Source organism: Mustela nivalis (genome assembly GCF_964662115.1).
Source record: "Mustela nivalis genome assembly, chromosome: X".
Lineage (NCBI taxonomy): Eukaryota > Metazoa > Chordata > Mammalia > Carnivora > Mustelidae > Mustela > Mustela nivalis.
In genome coordinates, this window is record NC_139040.1 from 87,179,476 (window position 1) to 87,204,901 (window position 25,426).

Here is a 25,426-nt window from a genome sequence, read left to right on the forward strand (position 1 = left end):
TTCTTCCCTCTATCCCTGTCCCAGGCCCTTTTAGAGACAAGGCTCATCACTATTCCCCCTACCATCACTGCCACCCAGATGGGGACCTGCAGACTTGGTGGAAGATGTATAGCCTACAGACCATCACAGGAATGTCTTGCCACTGAGATCTGTTGCACACTGATAAATAATCATCCTGCCAGGGAATCCCCCCACCCAGGTCTACCAGCAGCCTCGCCTCTAGTTGTACATTTAACTGTCCAAGACGGTTTTGTGAGAGTTACTCCTCAAACCAGCCCAACCTACAGGATGAGGGACAAATCATTAGCATCAGGGATCTGACGGTAATTTTATTTCTCTTGTAAAACAGAGTAGGGGTTAAATAAAGGATATGGGGTTTGCTAGTCCAGTGACTCTGAACTCTTTTTTTCTTTGAACAATGAAAGGGACAGTGAGAAGGGGCATGGTGGATGAAGAGGTTTTTTTTTAATATGCAGGTATTTCAGGGAGAAGCACACCATTCCATCTGTATTCCCCCATCCCACTGGAACTGGTGCTTGGAGGGACAAGAGGGGGTGAGACTAGTCCATCAGTCATCAGTGTTGCCAGAGAGGTCGAGGACAGACATCATGGAATCAGACAACTTGCTGGCGAGTTTATCTGCAGATGGAGAAAAACAGGTAGTCACTTGGTGGCTGGCTTGCCAACAGAACGCCCACAGGAGCTGGCCTAGAGCTACCCTGGTCTATATCAAACTCCCAAACTGGCTCACTTACTCCCAAGACCAAACAACAAAACAACTAGGTGGGGGGTATTGGCAGCCAGCATGCAATCTCACAGGTAGACCCATTTGCCTACCTATGAAATGTTCACCCCAATATAGCTTCTATATCAGAGTGTCAGACTCACTGGTCTCCAAGTATTTTTATCCCTTCCTAGTATCCAAACAGCAATTTTCTTTTACTGCGTTGAACTTAGCACTCTGTCATTACCCTCAAAGCTCTCATAGCAAAGGGGCAGCATGGAAGTAGGGACTTTAAGCCTAAATGCTCACCTCCCATCCTCTAGCCATACCCTACTGTCCCTCAGGGTTCCCCTCAGACATAACCTCCTCCAGGAAGCCCTCTCTGATCACCCCTACCCCACCACAATCCAGGTTAGGTTCACCAGGCTGAGTTAGGTTTCCTCACTCTGCTTTCTGTGTCTGTGAATACTCCGTGTTGCCAATGTCTGTTTTCTTATTTCCTCCTCACTCTCTTATAGCAAGACCAGGAGTTCAAGGGTAATTCATCTCTGGATTTCCAGTACTCAGTGTGAAACCAGGCCAAGGGCAAAGAATTGGACTTCTGTGGTCAATCCTACGTTTACATTTTGGCTCCATTAAATAGCAGTTGTTTTACCTTGAGTGTGTCAATTAATGTCTCTGGGCCACAGTTTTCTCACATACCAAATGGGGATAATACTTGCATTGAGTTAAAGATTAGTGGAACATGAAGACCTAACTCAGCCAACTACACAACAGACCACCTTAAAATGAAGGAGGAAGTTCTTTTGTGAACTGCCATTAAATGGAAACATGATGTGGCAAAACTGTATGTTCAGGTGACTAGTGTTTGCATAGAAACAGAGGACAAAAAATATAGATATAGAGATATTTGCTTGTGTACCTATCTCAGAAATGAGATAGAAGAAATTAACTGGTCACTATGTGAAGAGGTCTAGATGACTGGGAGATTGGAAGGAGAAAAACATTTCGCTGTATATCCCTTTGTACCTTTTGAATTTTGAGTATATCACCTAAGGATATAGTAAACATTACATAGAACCCATAAGCTTCCTAACACAGAGAAAGCAGCTAAGAAATAAATGGTGGCTATTTGACACATAGACTAGGCCAATGGTTCTCCAAGTATGGTTCCCAGAAAAGCAAATCAGCGTCAATCAGGAACCAGTTAGCAACACAAATTCTTGGGCCCAATGGCCAACATACTCAAATCAGAAACTCGGAGGGGGGGTGCTCAGAACTCTATGTTTTAACAAGCCATCTAGGCAATTCTAATAATGAGTAAAGTCTGAGAACCACTATGCTAGTAGGTGAGTCCCCTAACCCATCCCTGTCCCTTAACTAGGGTTAGCCTGGCACTGGACACATTCAGGAGCTCCTAATCGGGCCCAAGTGGGTGCTTTTTGGAGCATGAGAAGGAGGGGTATGATCAGATGTCCCCACCGGTACGCTTCTGCATCTTCTTCTTATTCTTCAGGGCAGAAGCAAGAGCCTGGCCCTGCTGCAGGGGATCGGTCTCCATGATCCTCTGCAGAACTGGACGGCGATCCACAGGGCAAATGTCCACTGTGCTACTCTTCCTGGGGTAGTGATCCACATTGCGTTTCGCCCACCCCATCTGATGTCGGTTCGGATTGGTGCAATACCCAGTGAGATCTCCAATCTGGAGAGAGAGAGGACAACAGTTAGGTCTGGGCCCCTAGAGTACCGCCAAGACTTCTGCAGAGGAGACAGGTTTGGTTAAGAATAGGAAGCCTAGAGCCACACAGAACTAAGCTCCAAGTCTGGCTCCATCACCAACTAGAAGGTGCTTAGTTAATTTCTCAGCTGTAGCTGGCTCATCTGTCAAATGGGGTAGACAATGGGTAGCTTACATGGCTTTTGCAAGAATAAAGTAAAGAAGCAGGGTTACTTGATCAATGACGGTTGGTATTATCCTTTTCTCAAGTGACCCTACAAAGTCTTACTCAATTTAAAAGTATTTTCCATTTTTCTCTCATTGAGTAAATTTATTTACTTATTTATAATTTTATTGTTATGTTAGTCACCATACAGTGCATCATTAGTTTTTGATGTAGTGTCTCATGATAGTATTTTCTGATGCCTATTCTGTGCCCAGCTCTATGTGGGGAAATGGAGAAACGAGTCAAATGCAGTCCCATCTTTGAGAAGCAACCAGTCTAAAGAGGATACAACCAACCAATACCATAAACCAAGTTAGAGTTTGTTAAGTGCGCACCAGAAAGACACAGCATTAAGTGGCAGAGGTTTTAGAGAAGGCGGTGATCAATACGCTTCTACTGATGGGAAGGTCATTCCTGACCATGAACAATGGAAAAGCACAGAAAATAGCTGGGCATCCAAAAGGGTGCCTGTCTGGCTGGAGTACATGTGGGTACACATGGATGGTAAAAGCAAACATTGACAGAAAGTTCACGGTGTATAGTACACACATATACATGTGTGTACACATATATATGGACACATATACAAACTCATTACTCCTGCAACAGTGCTATGACAAACAAAGCACCTAAGGTCACAGAGCTAGCAAACAGGAATAAGTAAGAACCCTAGCAGTGAGGCTTATACTAATGTATGACTACCCATTACACTATGATGGGGAAAAGGCAAGGCTACCACACTATACAACTCTGGGGCTGCAGCAGAGAGCACCATTCACAATATGGCACACCTAAATGGTAATCTCTCAGAGTTGTACAAGGAAGTGGCCCTGCTCAAGTTCCGTGAACCTGAGTCTGGAACCTATAGCATAGAGCGGGGAACTACTCTAGGTCCCTAAGGAAAAACGGTATGCTCTGGGGCTTATGGGATCACTGAGAAATACTACCAGACAGACTTAAGCACACAACTTTACACTGGTTTTCCTGTAAGCACCAGGGGAATCTTGAAAACTATGAGAATGAGAATGGCATGTCACCACCACACTGCAGGCTTCATCATCTTGCACAGAATATAGGGTGACAGTTTCCTTCCTACGCCCCCCCACCTCCACCCCAGTCCCTTTCTTTCCAACCTGATTTTTACTGTGGCTGCCAGAGTGAAAGTTCCTTTTTTTTTTTTTTTAAGATTTTATTTATTTATTTATTTGAGAGACAGAGAGAGAGCAAGCATGAGTCTGGGGGGAGGGGGAGGAGGATAGAGGGAGAGGAAGCCTGATATAGAACGCTATCCCAGGACCTCAGGATCATGACCTGAGCCACAGGCAGATGCTTAACTGACTAAGCCACCCAGGAGCCCCCTGAGTGTGTGTTCTAATACATGATGACTATGTCATTTCCTTGCTTAAGAAACCCTTCCAGATATTGTGGAACCATCAAAAATAAAGGATGGCTCTTCAGTAATCATGGGGCACAATCTACAAGATAAATTTGTAAGTGAAATAAGCAAAGTGCTGAATACAACTAGCATGCTATTATTTGAATTAAAATAGATCTATCTCTGTATAAGTATACATGCATGTGCATGAAAGAAAGAATAGCTATGAAAAAGACATTCAAGTCTGTGAATAGTGAGTGCCTTCAAGGAGGGGACAAGGCAGCTGGGAGACAGCTGCAGGAGAGAAAGTTACTTTTCACTGTATCCACTTTAGTATCTTTTAAATTTTATACCACGTACACATACTACCTAGTCAAAAAATAAATAAAAGGTATCTTTTTTTTTTTTTTTTCAGGGAGCCCGACGCGGGGCTTGATCCCAGGACCCTGGGACCACGACCTGAGCCAAAGGCAGATGCTCAACAACTGAGCCACCCAGACTCCAAAAGGTATCTTTTTTTATAAAAAATATAAAATATGAAAAACATTTTAAATAAACAAAATGGGGAAAAAATAGAAAACCCTTTGACAGAAAAAAACAACCAATTGTCAGTGTTTTCCTAACACCCCTGGCTTAAGGTCTAACTCAAGGACTGCTATGATCTGATTCCAGATTCATCTCTCCTTGCCTCCACTCTCACTCCAACCACCCCATAGTACAAACGTTTCCCCAAAACACCACTCTCTCTCCTCTTTGGGTCTCAGCATAAGCACCATCCAAGCTTCTGGCCACGGGCCGCTGCCTGACTCAACCAGAGAATTCCTCAGCCTCCAAGAAGTAGCACAAGGATCAAGGCCTTCAGGGAGACTTCCCTGACCCACAAATAGTACAGGTTAGGGCCCTTGGATCCATGCTTTCCCAGCCTCTGCCCTCACCCCTAGTCTGCATGTCTCCTGTAACAGTGCAGAGGTCTGTATGTGAAACCCATTGAACTGTGACCTCCTGAAGGGCACAGATAGGGAGACTGGCAGAAGCAGCTGAAAAAGCCTCCAGGAATCATAAGCAGGCATACTGACTTGATTTGATCACAGAGGTACTGGGGAGCCATGACAGGTAAGGTGACATGGCCAGACTGTGCAATTAGAAACCATGGCACATATGTTGAGGTGAGAAAGGGTTAGAAACTAGGACTAGGCTTATAGAAATGGCAGGGACTATAAGAAGCTGATAGCTTCTCAACAGACATAGGAGGGAGAAGCCACAGGACTTGCTGACTGACCATCTGGTATACTGGATGCTAGCTGGAGGGAAGAGTCAGGGGTACCTAGGTTTGCAACTTGAACAACTGAACGGGGATACCTGCTTTCTAGGCTGGAGCCAGGATGGAAAAGCTACTTGAGAGAGCATGCCTCCTCCTTGGACCTGCCATTGCCTGGTAAAGGATGCACACACCTGATGCCCACAGGGCCCACGGGGAGTGAATGAATGACCTACATTCCCCACCCTTACAGGCATACCTTGTAGAAGCCAGGCAGAAGGGACCAACTACTCCCCAGAGCCCTGGGTAGAGGAGAGGGTTACCATGAAGAAAGGGGACGGGTACCTTGTACACAGTGGTTTTATTTTCCATGGCATCTGCTATTTTCATCATTGGAGAATGGAGCCACTTAATCTCCATTTCGAGTGGGTCCATGTCACCCAACAGTTCATCTGCTTCTCCAGTGGCCAAGCCTTTAAAACAACCAACACCACTGTCAGAGCCTAACTCCTCCCTGCTGTCAGGCCCCCTGCCAGTGCCCCCACCAACCCGTTCAGGCCTCAGTGGAAAGGATATGTGGACACTGCCCAAGGGAGTTGGGAGAGAATGCTCCTTCATTCCTGATGGGAGGCCACATGACAAAGGATGAAAGACATGGGTCTTGCCATAGGGCTTTCACCTGCTGGGAACTGATCTTGGAGCCTTAGCTTCCTCATCAAGAAAATAAGAATACCACAAGCCTATGACATGGGGCTGCTGTCACAGCAGAGGATACCTGAAACACACTGGCCTGAGACAGCAGCCACTGGGTTTCTGTCCGAGGACGAGGCCTCTCTCCCCTTCCCTCTGGCCCCTTGCCTGGAGCTGGCCTCCACTGCAGACCATTAATGTACACATTGCCCTGGGCCCATGCTATCCTCCCCCCTACTTCTAAACTTTGTTCCCATCCCCTTCCTCTAATTCCTACTCACTCTTCAAGATCCAACACTAGGGCCAACTCCCCTAGGAAACGCTCATCATTAACCTCTCCCTCTCCTCAATTTTCCAGACCTCAATCTTTTGCCAAAGCACGTTCTCAGAGATGAAGCCCCTCTTGCCCTCACATGCAACCAGGGTCAAGCATCATCATAGGAACACACACTCTAATTCATCCCAACTACCCACATGGTAGAAGAGAGAAGTAAAATTCAGAAAGAGAATGGACCTGCGAGAAGCCATCTGGGGAATAAAGTCTGAAGCAGGCAAGTCCTCTTGTCCTCATCTGTAATCTAAGGACACTAGAAGGCCCTGAGAAGGAAAGCTAGTGGCCCTTAAGAGAAACCAGAAGCCAGGCCAGCCAGGGCTACTTCCAATGCCCGTGTGTCCACAGACAGGCCCAGAGAGCACAGGGCACCTTTCTGAGGTGAGGTAGAGAAGGAAGGAGAAGCCATAAGCCAAAGTCGCAGATGGTAGTACCTGAAGAGAACAAATTTCCTATAGGAGTTTCTCAAAGTCACATCTCTGTACCCCAGCAAGTGATCACCATAATAACAACTAATATTCACCAAACACACACTCAAAGCCAGCACTGCTGTGTTTTTACATATTAAGTTAGTCTTCATGACCATCTTACTGGGTGAGTGCTACTGTCTCCATTTTATAGATGATGCCATTGAGACTTGGAGAAATGAAGTAATGTATGCAGCATCACAGAGCTAACAGGAAACAAAACTTGAATTTAACTCCAGGCAGTCCATTCTTTTATCCACTTAGCTACTCCAGGCTGGGACAGTTTTAGACTGCAGGGCAGAAGAGCTGCTTTAAATACTACCTCTGCCTGCCACTGACCATGCACCATTCAGGAAATACCAGCTTTCTGTGACTCCAGTGCCTCCCCACCAATGGGGGGTGAGAACAAAACTCTAGGAATAGACATGCAGTACCTGAGACAAAGCTTAGAGCAGCGAAGGGGTTTTGGAGAGGAGTGTTTTAGTCCACTCCAAGTCCCAAGAGATGGGGAAAGGACCCTCATATTTCCTGAGCACCTCACTGTGTACACAGTACTTTGCAGACTTTCTTTCCTATCTACCAAGAGTCCACAACCACCCACATGGTCCAGGTTAGAATTCTCCACCTTGTGGAAGAAAACATTAAGCTTAGAGTTGGTTAAATAACTTTCCCAAAGCCAGAGTAGGGCCATGGCAGGGTAAGGTCAAACACGGGATTTGTTGCTGGGTCTATGTGCCTCCCACCTAGGGCAAGACAAAGTACCAGGCAGGCCAGTCCACTGGCCCCTACTTACATTCCATGGTGTCTTCATTGGCCTGCTCAGTATCCTCAATGTCAAAGACTTCAGTCATCTCCTTAATGATCTCAGCACTGAGATGGGCAGGCAGAGTGTGAGTGGCAGGTGGGAGTGTATAGAAGCTGATCTTCCCGCTGCATTGGGAGATAGGAGGAAACTGGCAATGTCATTAAGAGAACAAATGACCAATCAAAGAGAGGATGAGTTCCCAAGTCATAAACGATGAAAAACAAGGAAAACCCATAGTTGCTTCCAAACAGTAATAAGCTGACTTGCTGAATAGTCACTGGCCACAAATTCCAAATGGGGACATGATCTGGAACTTCGGCCTTCCCCTGACCTAGGAAACAGGATGCCAGGCTGCCCCACCACCGCAATAAACAGAGATGCACCCTCCCCACTTTGTGGAACCCGACTCTCCACATGTCTACCCTCACCCCTAGCCTTCTCCTCACCTCACCCAGTCAGCCAAAACAGCTTTGGCTGCCTGCTCCTGACTGTATATGCCTCCCTTCTTCTTCTTCCCCAAGCGGTGAGCCACCGCAGTCAGAAAGTGCTCAGTAGTCTGAAACCCAGAGATGCCATAATAGTTGGAAATCTGGTGAAGAGAGAATGAAAAAAAAAACATGAGGAAAAATGAAGGGCCCTTGGAGCTGAGCAAGGCACGAGCAAGAGTCTTCTGTACCTCCTCCAGGTTACAGCGTTGGAGGATGGTCTCTACCGGGGTCACAGGGTCTATCAACTTCTGCACGTGGACACAGTTGCGCAGGATGGTGCCCACCTCTGAGTTCGGTCCTGGGACAATGCCTGGGGCATCCAGCAGCCGAATGAACTTGTCCAGATAGACCTCCTGCATGAATCTAGGACAGGGAAGAGGAGCTAAGAGAGACTGCAAGGCACTTATGAGCTGGGATGTATCTGGTATCCCCTAGGTCCCAGGCACACAGCTGGGAGAGGGGCGAAGGGCAAACAGCACACTGATAAAGATGGAGAGATGCGGGCCTAGGGGCTCTGGGGCCTACAGACCTGGGACTAATGCTCCTCTAGTCCCTGCCACTGGTGACTAAGCTGCAGGACTGTGAGCAAGCTCCTGATTCTCTGAGCCTCCGCTGCCCCATCCAGAAAGTGGAGTTGCTTACCTATAGCCCCATCTTGCTTAGCTAAGAGACTTCAAGGAGCTGAGGAGGAAGCACCCAGCTCAGTGCCTGGCCCACACCTAGGGTGTACCAGATCAATGAGGACTATTAGTGAGACTCCCGTGCCCAGGGAAGAATCAGAGGCTGGGCCAAGATAAGGAGAAGGGCAGGGGCTGAGGACACGATAAACGGGGGAACAGTATAGTCGAGGAGCTATGGAGCTGGGGAGCAGGGAGGTGCTTACTTGGTGATGCCAGGAACGGCTCCCACACTGCATGCACGGCTGCGCTTCAGGCTATTGATCAGGCTGCTCTTCCCAACATTAGGAAGACCTACAAAGGAGTGGCAGATGACTCAGGCCAGGAAGGGCCCTCAGGAGCATTTGGGCCAGCCTGTATGTGGGCAGCACAGGAAGGGACAATGACCAAGCTATGGGGAAGCCAAAAACAGAGACTGGCCTCCTGCCTTCCCATCCCAGACCCTGACCAAGCCCCAACATGGCCTACCTACCCTTTTCCTCCATTTGTGAGCATACTGGGTAGACAAGTCCCTCTCTCAGTAATGACACTCACCTCCCACTTATAACCAGCCTGGGAAAGGTGCTCAATGCAAGGCCTCTGTAACACGATCCAACAGAAGGCAGACATGAAGAAATGTCTGCCGAACAGAGAACCATCTGTCCTGATGTAAAATTCACCTGGTGGGGAGTGGGAGAGCCCTCTCCAGAGGGCTGAACCACTGTCTGCCCGTGGTGTATGCTTTCTGTTCAAGCATCTATGAGTACCTCCAAGCCTGTGGATGTCTTTGTGGGCCACCCCCTCACCAGGTCTCTTGTTCTCACCATTCTTCTCTGTATGCAAGAATTTATGCACATAACGCTCTTTTTAAGATTTTATTTATTTGAGAGAGCAAGAGAGAGAGAGCACTAGCACAGGGGCAGGGGGACAGAGGCAGAGGAAGAAACAAACTCCACACTGAGCAGGGAGCCTGACATGGGGCTGGATCCTAGAACCCTGGGATCCTGACCTGAGCTGAAGGCAGATGCTTAAGCGACTGAGGCACCCAGGTGCCCCCACAGACAACTCTCTTATGGATGATGGATGTGTCTATGTGTGTGTATCCCCCATGTGTGGAAGTCTCTGCACATCAATGTATATGTGTGTGTGTGTGTGTATGTGTATGTGCGTACACATGCACATGCATATCTCTTGGTTGTTCTCATTCTAAATATTACTCTTTTTTCTATGTTTACTTTCTCCCGCTCAGTCATTTCCTCTATCATGTATTTCTTTCTCTGCATAGCTCTATCTAAGCACCTTACTCTACTGGTTTTTCTCTTTGTCTCTCATTCTGGCTGTTGACCTTTCTGATTCTCCCCACCCCATCAATTCTGCCTGCCCCTCTTTTTATTTTTTGCTTTTTTAAATTTAAATTCAATTAATTAACATATAAGGTATTATTAGCTTCAGAAGTGGAAGTCAATGATTCATGGTTCTTACATAATACCCGGTGCTCATTACATCCCGTGCCCTCCTTAATGCCCATCACCAGTACTCCATCCCACCCACCCCCTCCCCTCCAGCAAATCTGTTTGTCTCCTATGATTAAGAGTCTCTTATGGTTTGTCTCCCTCTCTTACTTCGTCTTGTTTTATTTTTTCCTCTCTTCCCCTATGATCCCCTATTTTGTTTGTTAAATTCCACGTATCAGTGAGATCATATGATAATTGTCTTTCTCTGATTGACTTATTTCACTTAGCATAATAGCTTCTAGTTCCATCCATATCATTGAAAGTGGCAAGATTTCAGTTTTTAAAATTCTGTCCCTCTTTGCCAATTTCCCTCAGTCTCTCTCTGTTTCTTCTCTCCATGGGCTTGTCTCTGTATGCCTCTCTGCACATGTTTCACTGTGCTTCCTTCTATCTCTGCCTGTATATTCCTAGCCTTCCCTGTCTCTATTTCTCTGTGAATATGTATTGATCTCATCATAGACATGTTTGTGTATTTGACTCCCTCTGTGACTCTAGGGATGTGACTGAGTCTGAAGGTCCAGTGTATCTGAGCACACGTGTCTCTCTGTGCCTTTATTTGCTTGCAAGAAACAGAGTTGGGGTGAGTATGTGCAAAGGACTTGGGTCTGCATGTGTGTTGCCTCTAGGTCTGGACATATCTGCACAAGTGTGGATCTGTACATATATTTGTGGATCTGTATGTGTTTGTAGGACTGTGTGTGTTCCTCTGTCTACCTCTTTGTTCTGGTTCCTTCCCTGTGCACCACTCTCGGAATCTGTCTATCTGTGTCTGCCTATCTCTCCATTGTTTCTCTTGAAGGATTTTATTTATGTCATAGAGAGAGTGAGAGAGTGTGAGCACAAGCCAGGGGAGTGGCAGGCAGAGGGAGAAGCAGGCTCCCTGCTGAGCAATGGGTCCAATGTTGGACTTAATCCCAGGACCGGATCATGACCTGAGCTCAAAGTAGATACTAAACCAACTGAGCCACCCAGGTGTCCCTCTCTCATGGTTTCTTTGGTTTGTCTGTCTACCTCTCTACATGCATAAAGTATCTAGCCCTCTTATGTCTCTCTCTGTAGGTCTCTATATCCTTCTGGTATGTTTTTGTGATCATTACCTCCCTCTCTTGGCATGCCTCTGTCGTTTAAATCCATCTTTCCTTTCCACTCCTCACCAATCCCATCATTTCCCAGTTCATTTTCTATGTCTATTCAGATCTGTATATCTCTACCTTTTTCTCAGTATCCAGCTCTCCCCAATATCCTTCTCTTTTGGCTTTACTTCCTCTCCCTGACAGTCTATCTCTGCTTCTCTCAATTTCCCTCTTCTCTCTCCCATTAACCTTCCCTCAGTGCCCTGGGTTCCACACATGCTCCGGTCGGTATGAGTATTAGCTCTACCTTGTCTCACACAAGGCTGCTCCCCACAAGTCCCTTTCCCTTCTCTGGGCCTTAGTGTTCTTATCTGTCAAAGAGATATGTTCACTCCTCCTTTCCACCACCCACAGCTCTGGTAGGATGAGATGGCACCAAATCCAAACACAGCCCTATGTTATTTGGTCCATGGTTCTAACACTCAACATATGGGGGTGACTCTCAGTATGCCTTCCTATGTTCACCAATACATATTACAAATCACAAAACAGTTCCTGAACTGCTCCTCTCTTCCCCAGAGGGGTAACACAAAGCTCCCAGAATCCTTTGCCCAGTGAAACCCCTACCCAAGGAATAAGACTGGGCCCCACAGCCTCCCCACAGGTCTTACCCACAACACCCACACGGATATGGGTGCGCACTTCACCAAGGCGGCAATAGTTCCCCAAAACCCTCATGAGATTTTCAGCTCCAAAGCAGGCTTTGCTTTTCAGCAGTGATTCAGAGGCCTGATCCACTGGAACAGTGCAACGATTCTGGAAAACGAGGGGTATTACAGAAGAGGCATCAGGTGGGAAATGCAGTCTGAGTCCAGATTTCCAGCTTTCAGTGAAACTCTCAGGGCCACCTCCCTGTTATCTCCAAAATCCCCAAGGCTGAAGCAGAGGGCTTCTCACACAGGCCCTGAATACCTACCATCTCCCTGCTTGTACAAGGCCCATTTTTCCACTGTCATTGCGTCTTCAGTCTTCTCTGTCCCTGCCTCTCTCTAGACACACATATCTCTTGCCTCCCTCAGCATGGAAAGGATGGCACCCTGGCCTCTTGTCAGGCCGGGTTTGAGTTCCAGCTCTGCCTCTTACAGATGTATGTGCATCAAATCCTCCCCTTCTCTGGGGCCCAGTGCCCTCATCCACAAAACAGGGACACTGCCTTCCCTGCCTGTGGTGGGAAGACAGTCTCTGGCCCACAGCCTACCTTCTCTTATTTCCTCACTTAAGACAAGGCCATTCCAGCTTCCATCTCCTTACTCCTGATGCCACATCCTCTGCCCAGAATGCCTTTCTACCTCCTCCTCTTTCCTTACCCACCACAGCATTGCAAAATAGGAATTAAGCTAAATATCCATCAGTAATAAACAGGTTAAGGAAACAGATCCTTAAAGTGGAATACAAATGAAAGAGAGCTGTTAGAAAAGGATGCTCATCACATTTCTGCCATTGAGAAGGCTAAAAATTATAAATAAGGTTATCAGGTTCTCCCAAATGAGTAAAGGTTAAAATGCTTAATGATATCAAGTGTTGGAAAGGATGTAGGGAAATAAGCCCTCTCACACATTCGTCTACCCCAGTGGTAGGAAGATAAACTGGTATAGCCACTGGAAGGGAGGCAATTTGTCAGTGTCTAGGAAAAGGTAAAATACATAGCCACTCCACCTCTCAGTATCCAACCTATATAAACACTCATCTACCAGCCAAGATAACATACGCAAGGGAATGTGCTAAAGTACTGCTTTAATGGTTAAAAATTGGAAACTAATTTTATTTAGCAACAAAAAAGTACATCTCTATTTTAAAAAATCTGCCAAGGTCAAGGGGGAAAGCCAGCCCTAGAAGGACACACAGGAAACTCCCAAACACTTCCTTCTCCTTACACATACATCTACATATATATAAAGCACAGAAAAAGATCTGAAAGGATATACACCAAGCTAACAACAGTGGTTACATCTGCGTATGGATAAAGGAGCCTAGAATTGAGAGTAATGATAAAAATATTAAAGCTGTCTGTAATTGCTTTTACTTCTTCTATTTTATGTTTTCATAAAGAGTAAGTTCTACACCTAGAGCAAAGTTGAAAAATGTCCCCCAGCACCGAGTTTCTCTCCTCAGACACAATCAATGTTTCTGTAATACTTTAATAGTTTACAGCTAAAATGTATTTCTGTGTTCATTAGAAGTAGTGTGATTTGTGTTAGAGAATAATGGAGACATATGTTTTTTAAAGCTAACAGTTAACTACATTTTCCAAATTTTCTACGATAGTATGTACTTCCTTTATATCTGAAAAGAAGAAAAAAAAAACTTTCCCCAAAAGCTAAAATATAGGAGGAGTAAAGTAAAACAAGTATTAAAAGGCCATCTAGTAAGGTAAAAAGCTCAAAGTTGAAAGCCCAATTCAATTACCAAAGGGCTGAAGGCCCTAGTGCAAGTCATGCTCCTCTAACCCTGGCCCCAGCTTACCAGGTTTTTGACCTGATGCTGTGTGCTGGCCTTAAAAGCCACAGTCGGTAGCTCATTCCGAAGGTACTCCAGCCACTTCTCTACAACCTCTTTGGGGACCAGGTCTGGGGAAAATAGAACAAGGTAGGACTAATAAGGAGAATATCATTTCAATGGCTCAGTCCAAAGATATATCCACCCACTCCCAAGGCTAGGCCCACCTCCTTATCTCCCTGGCCCTATCAGTACCTGTCCAGCTCCCAGGTTAAGATTAGAAAGGAAAATCTAGTCTAGGAGACCAGTTGGCCCTCCCTGAGAGGACCTCTATCCCCTGGGGAAAATAAGAAAATTAGCTGCTTGGTCCCAGATACTTTCCTTCCAACCCGGGCTTCCTAAAGATCACATTGCTCACTCTCTCTGTGGATCATTCTAGGTTGGGCCAAATGTCAAGAATAACTCTGATAAGAATATGGCTATCATTTGTAGAGTACTAACCATGCATACACCAAGCACTTTATCATTAATTCTCACAACGACCCTCTGAGATTAGGACAATCACAGCCCATTTTACAGCTAGAGAAACAAAACCTCTCAGGTGACACAACTTGTCCAAGATCCTAGAGAAAATTGACAGAACAACTGGGATAAGACCCAGACCTCAGTGACTCCTGAGCCCATATACTCTTCTGCCCTAGTCTTTGGGTTCCAGCTTGAGGCAGACAGGAACTCTCTGGGGTTGGCCAATAAGGCTCAAAATGGCAAGAACAAGGGACTAAAAGGCAGAGAGGCTTGGACCCCATCCCCAACTTCTGCTTCACTGTGTCTGTGTGTGCATGCACATGTGCATGTGTGTGTAGGTCTTTAAATAAGTGATTTCACCTCTCAGATTCCAGGCTTTACAAACTGAACACGAATTCCTACCTCACACAACTGTTTTAACTACCACTGAGCTGCTGAGTCTCAGGGTCTGGTCGGAGCTAGTCTTTCAAGAAGGTCTGGTCTCTGCCCTGCCTTACCCAATTCTGCCCCAACACCCACCAATCTTGTTCAAGACGAGGACCAGCTTCTTATTGCCTTCTGCCTGCAGGACAGCCTCCTCCATTTGGAAGCAGCGGCAGCCCAATGGGTCCCTGGCATCTAGGACTTCCAAAATCACATCAGAGTATTCTACCACCTGCAGGGCAAAGAACAGGGGATGAAGGCAGAGAAAGGACTGGGTATGAATCATGCAGGTCCATAAAAGAAAGGTCTCCACTGGGGCGCCTGGGTGGCTCAGTGGGTTAAAGCCTCTGCCTTTGGGGGCACCTGGGTGGCTCAGTTGGTTAAGCAGCTGCCTTCGGCTCAGGTCATGATCCCAGCGTCCTGGGATCGAGTCCCACATGGGGCTCCGTGCTCGGCAGGGAGCCTGCTTCTCTCTCTGTCTCTGCCTACCACTCTGTCTGCCTATGCTCGTTCTCTCTCCGTCTCTCTCTCTGACCAAAAAAAAAAAAAAAAGCCTCTGCCTTCGGCTCAGGTCATGATCCCAGGGTCCTGGGATTGAGCCCCACATTGGGCTCTCTGCTGAGCAGGAGCCTGCTTCCCTTCCTCTCTCTCTGCCTGCCTCTCTGCCTACTTGTGATCTCTGTCTGTCAAATAAATGAGTAAAATCTTTAAAAAAAATTAAGGTCTCCATCTCAATCAGGAAAAACAGAAATGGAGAGGAGATGGGATGGGATTGGTGCACTCCCTAAAGAGCCTTAAAAAAACGGGTCCCATACCTTACGGAACTCCTTGTAATAAGCCTTCCTTGTCGCCTCATCATCCAACTGAGGAAACATATTTAATTCTTGCAGAACTTCCTCCTAAAGGAAAAAAAAGAAAGAATGGTCCAGCGAGGGAAAAGGGAGTACAAGTCAGGGCTTTGGAAACCATGACAGGCTGGGGGAGCCATGGGAGTCCTACACCAAAGAGTAACTGACCAGCCAATAAAGCTGGAAACTGAAAGAATGGATAGAAACAGATGATGCACATCTGTGCCTATCAAGTATGTGTTCAAGCACTAGCTAGGGACCTGAGTATGCACCTCTGTGTGAGAGGAAGGAATGTGAGGGGGAGGTGTAAGTGAAAAAAACAACCCATGTGGGAACATGGGATAGGGAAGCCAAAATATGCACTTTATGCTAGAAAAGGAACTTTGAGCTGAAAAGTGCATCCTCTGTGAAATGAGAATATATTCCAGAAGGGCAATAAGTCCAAGGATGAAGTTGGTATCCCCTTCACATACCCTCCTCTGTCAACCTTTCCCTCATACTTATTCCCTCTACCCCTGTGCACTGGTCCTAGGTCTCCCTCTACTCCCAATCCAGTCTTTGGGGCCCAGCTTAGGAGAGTACCTATCCAAGGTTGCCCAATCACAGAGAAGGCTCAAAATGGCTCTCTGCTTCCCTCTCATAGCTCTCTCCCTCCATCCCCACTGTTTCTCACCTTCTCTGCACCCATCTCCAACGTCCCCCTGCAACGATCTCACATCTTTCCTCTTTCCCTTTCACAGGGTAAAGGCAATAGATGCTTCTGAGCAAACCCAAATGAGTCTAAACCAGAAGGGAAGGCTACTCTCTTACCTTATGCTCAAATTCCTCCTGGCGTTGCAGGACATCCTGACAGTAGCTCTCGATGGTCCTGCGTCTGTGTCTCTCTTGCTCCCGGGCAGCCTGCTGCTTCTCCCTCATCTCCTCAACCTAACAACGGAATACACAGCAGGACTATAGCTGACTAGGTCTGTAACCTAAGGGAGGGATGGGAGACCTACAGTAACAGGGAGCAGGTGACAGAGGGAAGAAACAGAGCTGACAGAGGTAGGAGGAGCAGGGATACAAAGAAAGAGCAGATATGTTAGCAGAAGATAAGGGGTTTGAGGGAAAGGAAACAAGAGATGAAGGAAGGGAAAGTGTGGCAGAGAACAATAAAAAGAGGGCATGTGAAGCTGAGTGACAATGTGTTCTAGGCAAAGGGAATCAATTAAGACCAGATGGAGAAAGAGGACAAGGTCCTGGGATGCTCCGTCATCTAAAAAGCAGGAAAAGGAAGGAACAAAAGAGACTGGGAAAGAAGAAGGAGGACATCCAGGAGAGGGAGATAACAAGAAAATCAAAGTGAGAGTGCTTCAAAGAAAGCATGGTCTCAAATCCTGACAATTGGCTTAAAATGTTGGAAGGCGACTATCCATGAGTGTGAGGTCACAGAATGAACTGGTGAGGTTGACAGGAGAGGTTTCAGTGGAGAAGTGGGAACACAGCAGGGAAGCAATGGACTGGGAGGTGAGGGAGAGATAAGCAAATGGAGACACTAAATCAAGTATCAAAGTGACCACCTTTTCTTCCCTCTTCCGCAAACAGCCTCAACAACCCTAACAACTCTTGGGGCACCTGGATGGCTCAGCTGGTTAAGTGACTGTCTTTGGCTTAGGTCATGATCCCAGAGTCCTGGGATAAGCCCTACATCTGGCTCCTTGCTCAGTGGGGACCCTGCTTCTCCCTCTCCCTCCACCTGCTACTCTGTCTACTTGTGCTGTCAAATAAATAAATAAAATTTTTCAAGAACCCCTAACAACTCTGGTCTTTGCCCTTCCAGTTACCACTTCTGTGGACCTGGCAGTCAGGCCAGGCCCTCTTCCTCCCCCAAGTTCAAGGGCTTACCCTCTTCTTCTTTAATTCAGCCTCCCGACTGGCATGGTCATTGGAGTGAACAAATTGGGGAGCAGAGGCCACCTTGGAAGCTGCTTTCTTTCCGTTCTGTTTTGCAGGCTGGTCACCATACAAAAGGCAACAATGAAACAGAGCTAATGGACCCATGGAAATCACTCTTCCTGGAGGGTTAAAGCTGCTCAAAAATGTAGTTGTAGGGAAAAGAGAGGAATAAGCAAAAAGAAGAGCTCTGTCCTCAGTGGTCTGCCCATCTGGCTAAAAAGAGACCCTCCCTCTCCTAGGCAGAGACTGACAGAAGAACTCAAAGAAAGGTGGGGGCAAATGGAAAAGTTTCCCAAGTAAAGGCCAAGGGAAACACTAAAGTAGCTCTCAAAGTGTGGTTCTTGGACCAGAGCAGCACCATCACCTGGGAACTGGTTAGAAATATGAATTACGGGATGCCACAACAGACCTAAGGAATCAGAAACTCAAGGGTGAGGCCCAGCAGCAATTTGTGTCTTAACCAGCCCTCCAGGTAATTCTGGGTAATCACCTAGAGGGCTGGTTTAGGTTTGAGAACTTTGACCATGTTAAAATTTGAGAACCACTGCCCTGGCCTATCTTATCTGTCTCCACCTTTCATAGCAGGAACAAGAGCTGGAGGCAATTTGTTTTGGCCTCCCTCCTCAACAAGCGCAACAGGGACTTGGCAATCAGACTCAAGTCCCAGCTGTGCTACCTTGAACCTAGGAGCTTTCTCACCGAGACTCAGTTTCTTCATCTTAAAAATAGGGTGATCCCTACACCAAGGTAACTCAAGCACAAAGCAGCACATGGCTTGTGGTGGAAACTTAATAAATGCTACTGATTCCCTACCACAGCCAACCAGAGAGGGAGGGAAAGCCAGATCCTCTGATTCCAATTTGCTGCTCTGTCTGGAAACTCCCAACATCTACTGGAGTTTCTAGACCTCTTCTAGGACAGGGAACCTGTTCCTGACCTTACCCCTAACAAGGGGTATACCTTACCTGAGGGTCAAGCCAACTTACCTTCTTGCAGCCTTTGGAACCTTTACCTGGTTTTTTATTTTCTACAGAAAAAAAAAAAAAAGCCATTATCCACTTACCCAACATCTGTTTATACCTTAATCAAAGCCAGGCCACACTGGGAACCTAAGGAAGACTGAGACACCATGTTTGTCCAGGTCCAGAACAACAAAGACATGGAGGTAACAACAACAGGGTCAGAGGAAGTACTAGATAAAATGTTTGAGACATTATTTCAATGCAGACTGAAAAAATGCTTATGGGAATCCTGTGAAGAGAGTTACTGTGAAGAGTGCTTGCTTTTAACTGTTCTCTCTCCCCTAACTTCTGGCTGGGGGCAACTCAATAATTGCTGCACCAAGCTCAAGTTGGGGGCTGATGGCATGGGAAGGTGATCTGAGGAGTCCCAGGTGGCTAAGCCAGGGCAGATGCCCTCAGCACATGGGGAGAGAACTGCTCCTTCCTGCTGACCCTGCTCAGGCCATTACCTCCAAAGGGACTAGCCCTGTTTAGCCAAACTGTGGCCTCCCTTGGATACAAGGAAGAAAGAGCTCATCTTCTTCAATCACACCTAAACAAAGCCCAAGAACTTAAGAGGCCTCACCCTCTTCATGAGAAGTCCCATTTGCCATTCCCTTTACAGCTGGCCTCTCGGGGAAGAATGGCTGCCTTAATTCTTACTACCTGCAAGGGGGCTAAAGGAATTTCTAGAGGGGGAGGTTCTGTAAGGTCAGGATATATACAAACAAATATAGTAGCAGCTTGGAATTACCAGAGAACATGCTCCCCAACCACATAAGGTGGTTCACACTGAAGCAGAGTTAATATAGGAAACACAATTTAAATACTATTGCAAATACTTAAGGAGATTCAAAAAGATACCTCAAAGGAACTGTGTGAGAAAAAAAATTCTCAAAACTTAATACTGAATAAAAATTCAACAGATGTAGTAAAAAACAACACAGACACCACTAATAACCAAACTAATAAGCTGGAAGATCAAGAGAAGAGCTTGCTTAAAGCAAAAATCTAAAGAAATGGAAATTATGAGTAAAAATTTAAAAATGGAGAATGGGCCCAGGAGAGCTGATATCTAAATAACAGGAGTTCCTAAAAGAGAAAAAGGCACAGATGGAGAAGCAATTATTTTTTAAAATAACAGATGAAGGTTCTTTCAATTGAAAATAGTCTTGAGCGTTCAGATTAGAAAGGCTCATGGAACACCAAGACTAACAAAAAAAGACATACCATAGGGATACCCTGATGAAAATTCTTAACTCTAAGGATAAAAAGAAAATCTCATAAACTTCCAAACAGGAGTTTCCAACAAAAGCAAATATACAACTCTTAACATTTAAGATAGAATAACCATTACAAAGTTCTTTTTAAAAAAGATTTTTTATTTATTTGAGGGAGAGAGAGAAAGAGTGAGCACGAGCAGGAGGGGCAGAGGAAGGAGAGATAATTTGAAGCAGACTCCTCCCTGAGCATGAAGCCTGACAAGGGATTCAATCTCCCAACCCTGAGATTATGACCTGAGCTGAATCCAAGAGCTGGACGCTTAACCAAGTGCGCCACCCATGCGCCCCGTACCAAAGTTCTGAAACAAGGAACTACATACCAAGCTAAATTACTATACTTAAGCAACAGATCACTTACAAAAAGTTAAAAAGCATTTTCAGATATGCAAAGATCAGCACCTGTGTTCTGGTAAAACTAGAGATGACCCTTGAACAACTTGAGTTTGAACTCCGCAGACTCACTTACACACAGATTTTTTTTTTATAAATACATGTAGTACTGTAATTGTGTTTCCTCTTCCTTCCAATTTTCTTAATAACACTGTCTTTCCTCTAACTTCTTGTATTGGAAGAATACGGTAGAGAGACATCTAACAAAATATGTGTTAATAGACTGTTCATGTTACTGGTAAGGCTTCCAGTCAGTAGTAGTAGTCTATTAGTAGTGAAGTTTTTGGGAAATCAAAAGTTCTATGTTGATTCTTGACTGCACAGGGGCTCGGGGTCCCTAACCCCCATGTTGTTCAAGAGTCAATTGTCCTTAAGGAAGTATACCAACAAAAATAAAAATTAACTCAGAATAAAGATCTAAAGCTAAAGGAAACAAATAATGATGGGCAGGAAATCTATTAAAACTTACCATTAATTTTTTTTAAAACTTACCATTAAATCTTTAAAATGCTACTAATATAGCTAAAAACTCTAATACATTTTTAGAAAAGATTTTTAAAAACCAGGAAGCATATCATAAGGAAATAGCTCAGAACCAAAATACCAAATTATTTCAACAAAATCCTGGAATCAAGCAACAGGGGTTGGAGAGAAGTAGAAGAGAAGTAAAATCATGAAAGCATGATCTTACTTTGGAATGACAGGATAAAAAATAGTTATTACTTAACTTTGGTAAAGTGACAAGAGAAGCTGAAGTTTAATTATGTCTGATATAAACATGAATGCAACTACAACATAACTTTATAATCACTGAGGGAAACCTGGGTGGCTCAGTCAGTTAAACAACTGCCTTCGGCTTAGGTCATGATCCCAAAGTCCTGGAATCTAGTCCTTCATTGGACTCCTTGCTCAACGGGGAACCAGCTTCCTCCTCTGCCTGCCACGTGCTCTCTCTCTGACAAATCATTAACAAAATCTTCTAAAAAAACTTTATAATCACTGGTGGAGGAATTTTTTTGAACTTGAAAAGTAAATAAATAAAAGACTAAGAAGAAATAAACAAAAAATAAAAAATAAAATGGCAGAAATTAGACCAAACATATGAATATGCACAGATCAAATTTCCCTGTAACAATAACAGACCTCGATGGAATCTCCTTCTCTTCCAAAGTCCTCATGTTGCAATGAAAAGAATGTGAGGTTGGGAATGAACCAGGACTGGCCATTTTACTCAATAATTACTATCTGCCTAATGTCCCTGGAAACTGAGGGCCTGTGTCAGATACAGGGATTCAATAAAAAAAAAAAAAAATACATCACTTAGTAAGGAGAAAACACTCCTTGCAGGGCTCCTCAATAACCTCCCCAGATTTGACCATTATCATTACCATTTGGGTCCAAGGTATTGCTGAGAGCTCAGACAGCTGCACCATGAGGCACCTCCCCCACCTTCCACTGCAGTCACTCCACTTAGCCTGATCATTACTTAATTGCAATTTGCCAATCATAGTCTGTGTTTTATGAGCACATGTAAAGTTTTTTTTTAATATTCACGATTTTTCCCACTCATGTAGATGTATATGATTGTTCTTTAATAGGTAATGGTCATACGGTTCCAAAATAAGAAGGTGTATTTTGAGAGGTCTTCCACACTTTTCCCTAACCACCTTCCTCACTGCAACAAGAAACCACTTATTAGTGCAAACGCAAATATAGGTAATCTTATTTCCCCCCATTTTCTCCCATTAAAGATAACAGTATGTCCTCCTGTTGACAACTTGCTTTTTTCACTTAACAAATCCTGGAGATCTTTCGATCAAATAGTTCTTCCATATAATAGTCTTTCTATATAATCTTTTCATACAGTACTTCCTCCTTTATTTTAAACTGCCAGGGTTCTCATAGTTGGCACCTGGATGGCTCAGTCGGTTAAGCGTCTACCTTCGGCTCAGGTCATGATCCCAGGGTCCTGGGATCGAGCCCCACATCGGGCTCTCTGCTCAGCAGGGAGTCTGCTTCTCCCTCTCCCTTGGCCTGCCGCTCCCCCTGCTCATTCTCTCTCTCTCTCTCTCTCTAATATATAAATAAAATCTTTATAAACTACCAATGTTCTTTTGTATGCATATACTCCATTTAACCAACTAATTACTATCTTTTTCATCACTATCAGTAATTTTATTGTCCTCTGGTATTTGATGTTCTTAAATAAAATACAAGTAATTTTGTTCATATTTCTTGTGTTACTTGAAAAAAATGATTATTTGCTTTTGGTAGTCACCTAGCCAAAGTCTGATTCTTGTCAAAATTTTTGTATGATTATATAAAATAAGTGTATTGAATTTTTTTCCACCAAGCCCACACAGGCAGGGCCACCATTCACACAGAGTATGGGATCACTGAGTTGCACAAGTCTGGTCTAGTCTATGTTGTCATTTTCTATGTGGATTACAGCAAGATAAAGGCAGGAAGCACAGAACCGGACCTGCCCTAATGACCTTGCCTTCCCTCTTACACAGGAAAGTCAAGTATCACATTTGTCTTCTCTCTGTAAGCTTTAAGCATAGTGGGAGGAAGAGCACTATGGAGACATTCCAGTGCCTGGCACAAAGTTAGTACCAAATAGCTATGACCAGTTATGCTGGGCCATTGAGACAAAAAGATAAACCAGGTATGAGTGAGAAGTTAACAGTGCAGTGGAGGAGACAGACCCATTTATACAGTGTCAATAGCCCCAGTTCCTAGGGGCTCAGACCATGGAAACCAAAAGAGAAGCTTAATGGGAGAGATTCCTAGAGGAAGTGATGTGTAAGTTGAAATCTGAGAAATTAGCAAGAGTTATCCAGCTGAAGAATGAGGTAGAAGGGAAGAAAAGCATCTCGAAGGCAAAAAGAACAGCAATTTGTCCCCACTGGCATTTACTGCTATTCACCTCAGATCAAGTCAGTTAACTGTGCTGAGTCTCAGTTTCCTCAACTGTAAAATGGGAATGAGGGATAAGGGGAACACCACCCCCAAAGAAGTTGGGAAAACAACAATGATACCATACGTGGAAGACAGAGTAAATGATCTGGTACATACTGAGCAATTTCTTGAGTTTTTTTTAAATTATTATTTTAGTATAGTTGACACACAATGTTATACTAGTTTCAGGCATACAACATAGTGATTCCACAAGATAAGTCTAAGTCTATGCATTATGCTCTGCTCACCCCAAGTATAGCCACCATCTGTCACCATACAGTGCTACAATACCACCAACTCTATTCCCTATACTGTAGCTTTTAATCCCAAGACTTATTCATTCCATAACTGAAAGCCTGTATCTCTCACTCCCCTTCACCCATTTTGCCCCATTCCCCCATGCCATACAGAGCAATTTTTTAAAAACAGAACTAACCTAGGATCCTGTGATCACACTACTGGGTATTTACCAAAACACTAATTCAAAGGGATACATGCACCCTCATGTTTATAGCAACATTATTTACAATTATCAAATTATGGAAAAAGCCCAAGCTCAAGTAGCTAGCTGCACCATGAGTCACCTCCCCTCAACTGATGGATGGATAAAGATGTGGTGTATATATCCAACAGACTATTACTCAACCATAAAAAAGAATGAAATCTTGCCATTTGCAACGATATGGATAGAGTAAGAGAGTATAATGCTAAGCAAGTAAGTGTATAAGAGTATAAAGCTAAGCCAAAATAAGTCAGAGAAAGACAAATACCATATGCTTTCACTCAAATGTGTAATTTTAAGAAACAAAACAAATGAGCAAGTTAAAAAAAAAAGAAAAGAAAGAGAAAGAGACAAGCCAAGAAACAGACTCTTAACTACAGAGAACAAACTGATGCTTACCAGAGGAGAGGTGGGGGAAATGGGGGAAATAGGTGATGGGGATTAAGGAGTGCACTTGTAGTGAGCACTGGGTGATGTATGGAAGCGCTGAATCACTATATTGTACACCTAGAACTAATATAACATTGTATGTTAACTTTCCTGGAATTAAAATGTTTTAAAGAAATTTAAAGAATAAACTTTAAAAAAGTTGCCATGAAATACCACAAATAGTCATGAAAGCTTATCACTGGGAGGGGAGTGATAAAAGAAACTCACTGTGTCTATGTTTCATCATGATGACTGGCTTGAAAGCAGGTAGGTTTAAATCTGCAGGCCTTCTTCCTGTCAGAATGGAAGAACCAATGTGAAGACAGGTGGAAGGACCACAATGCCACAAGCCCCCTTCCAAGCCCCCTACAGGCAAAATGACATGTGAAAAGAACTTGATAAGGAAGCCCTAACAATTGGAGAAACTAGGAGAAGAGGCTATAATGGAGTTGGGGCCTGGTGTAGCTGTCTACACAGGGAAAGCAGCATCACACTATCCAAAAGGAAGCTAAGTCTAAACCTCTCTTCCTGGGTGAAGACAGTGCCTCAATTTATCAGATGAAATCCTTGGTCCTCAGTGTTATATGCCTTAGTACTAACCCTCTCCATGCTAAGGGGATGGGGTACACAAGGATGGCCTGTTTCTACATATTAATAGTACCTCCTTTCCCAAGTAGGGCGTTCTATATCTGATCTACCCTGGAAGTAGGGGGAAAGACAGATGGATACCAGGAATCTACCTTAAGGAAATGGGACTGCAGAACAATGCTTTTAATCTGTGTTTATTAAACTAAAGCTAGGAGTCAGTGCAAAATCTTGGTCGGTGGGAGGGGAGAGTGTATGCCTGCATGTGTGGTTGGGGTCTGTTCCTCGGTGAGTGGGGTAAGGAGATGCCTTCTGCTGCTCTACTCTGGGGTGCAGAGGAACTAGGAAAACCAACACAGTGGCTATGTGCATCTCTGCCACATGGGAGAAAAGTGCAGGTCTGTACATCTCTAAGTTGGTGGGGAGGAGTCCTGGGTCTCTTTACTCTTGGGAGGGCTGGGGTAAAGGAAGATGATATGCCTGTCTCCACTACAAGGTGACATTAGTTGACAGACTAACAAAGCGGGGAGAGGGAGATAGGCAGTTTTTCATGAATGGGGTCTGTGCCTTGCCTGCTGTGGGCTATTCTGGACCCTTCCATAGGGGTGGGATGGGGAACAATCTGTTTATCTTTTATATGGGTTGAAGTCAGCAGTGTGCTAACACTGATAGGAACAGGACCTCTGGTTCTCCGCATGGAAGGAACACAGCTATAAATTCAGTG

At 44.8% G+C, this 25,426-nt stretch overlaps 1 protein-coding gene across 9 annotated transcripts in view; it reads right to left on the bottom strand.

The window, feature by feature from the left end:
- Window positions 1-25,426, bottom strand: part of GNL3L (G protein nucleolar 3 like) — a 74,533-nt gene that overhangs the window by 14,121 nt on the left and 34,986 nt on the right. For 2 of the 9 annotated variants that reach the window (XM_082717492.1, XM_082717491.1), the window contains exons 2-16: window positions 24,346-24,411; window positions 18,538-18,578; window positions 17,501-17,608; window positions 16,427-16,543; window positions 15,584-15,667; window positions 14,865-15,000; window positions 13,848-13,951; window positions 11,996-12,140; window positions 8,965-9,052; window positions 8,270-8,444; window positions 8,040-8,182; window positions 7,582-7,718; window positions 5,646-5,773; window positions 2,207-2,426; window positions 304-639 (exon numbers count right to left, since the gene is read on the bottom strand). In XM_082717492.1, coding sequence (XP_082573618.1) covers window positions 569-639; window positions 2,207-2,426; window positions 5,646-5,773; window positions 7,582-7,718; window positions 8,040-8,182; window positions 8,270-8,444; window positions 8,965-9,052; window positions 11,996-12,140; window positions 13,848-13,951; window positions 14,865-15,000; window positions 15,584-15,667; window positions 16,427-16,543; window positions 17,501-17,608; window positions 18,538-18,578; window positions 24,346-24,364 — 1,716 coding nt within the window. In that variant the 5' untranslated portion in view covers window positions 24,365-24,411 and the 3' untranslated portion in view covers window positions 304-568. Of the gene's footprint in view, window positions 1-303; window positions 640-2,206; window positions 2,427-5,645; window positions 5,774-7,581; window positions 7,719-8,039; window positions 8,183-8,269; window positions 8,445-8,964; window positions 9,053-11,995; window positions 12,141-13,847; window positions 13,952-14,864; window positions 15,001-15,583; window positions 15,668-16,426; window positions 16,544-17,500; window positions 17,685-18,537; window positions 18,579-24,345; window positions 24,412-25,426 lie in introns of those variants that run through there. The other 7 variants (XM_082717495.1, XM_082717494.1, XM_082717493.1 and 4 more) reach the window with 6 other exon arrangements.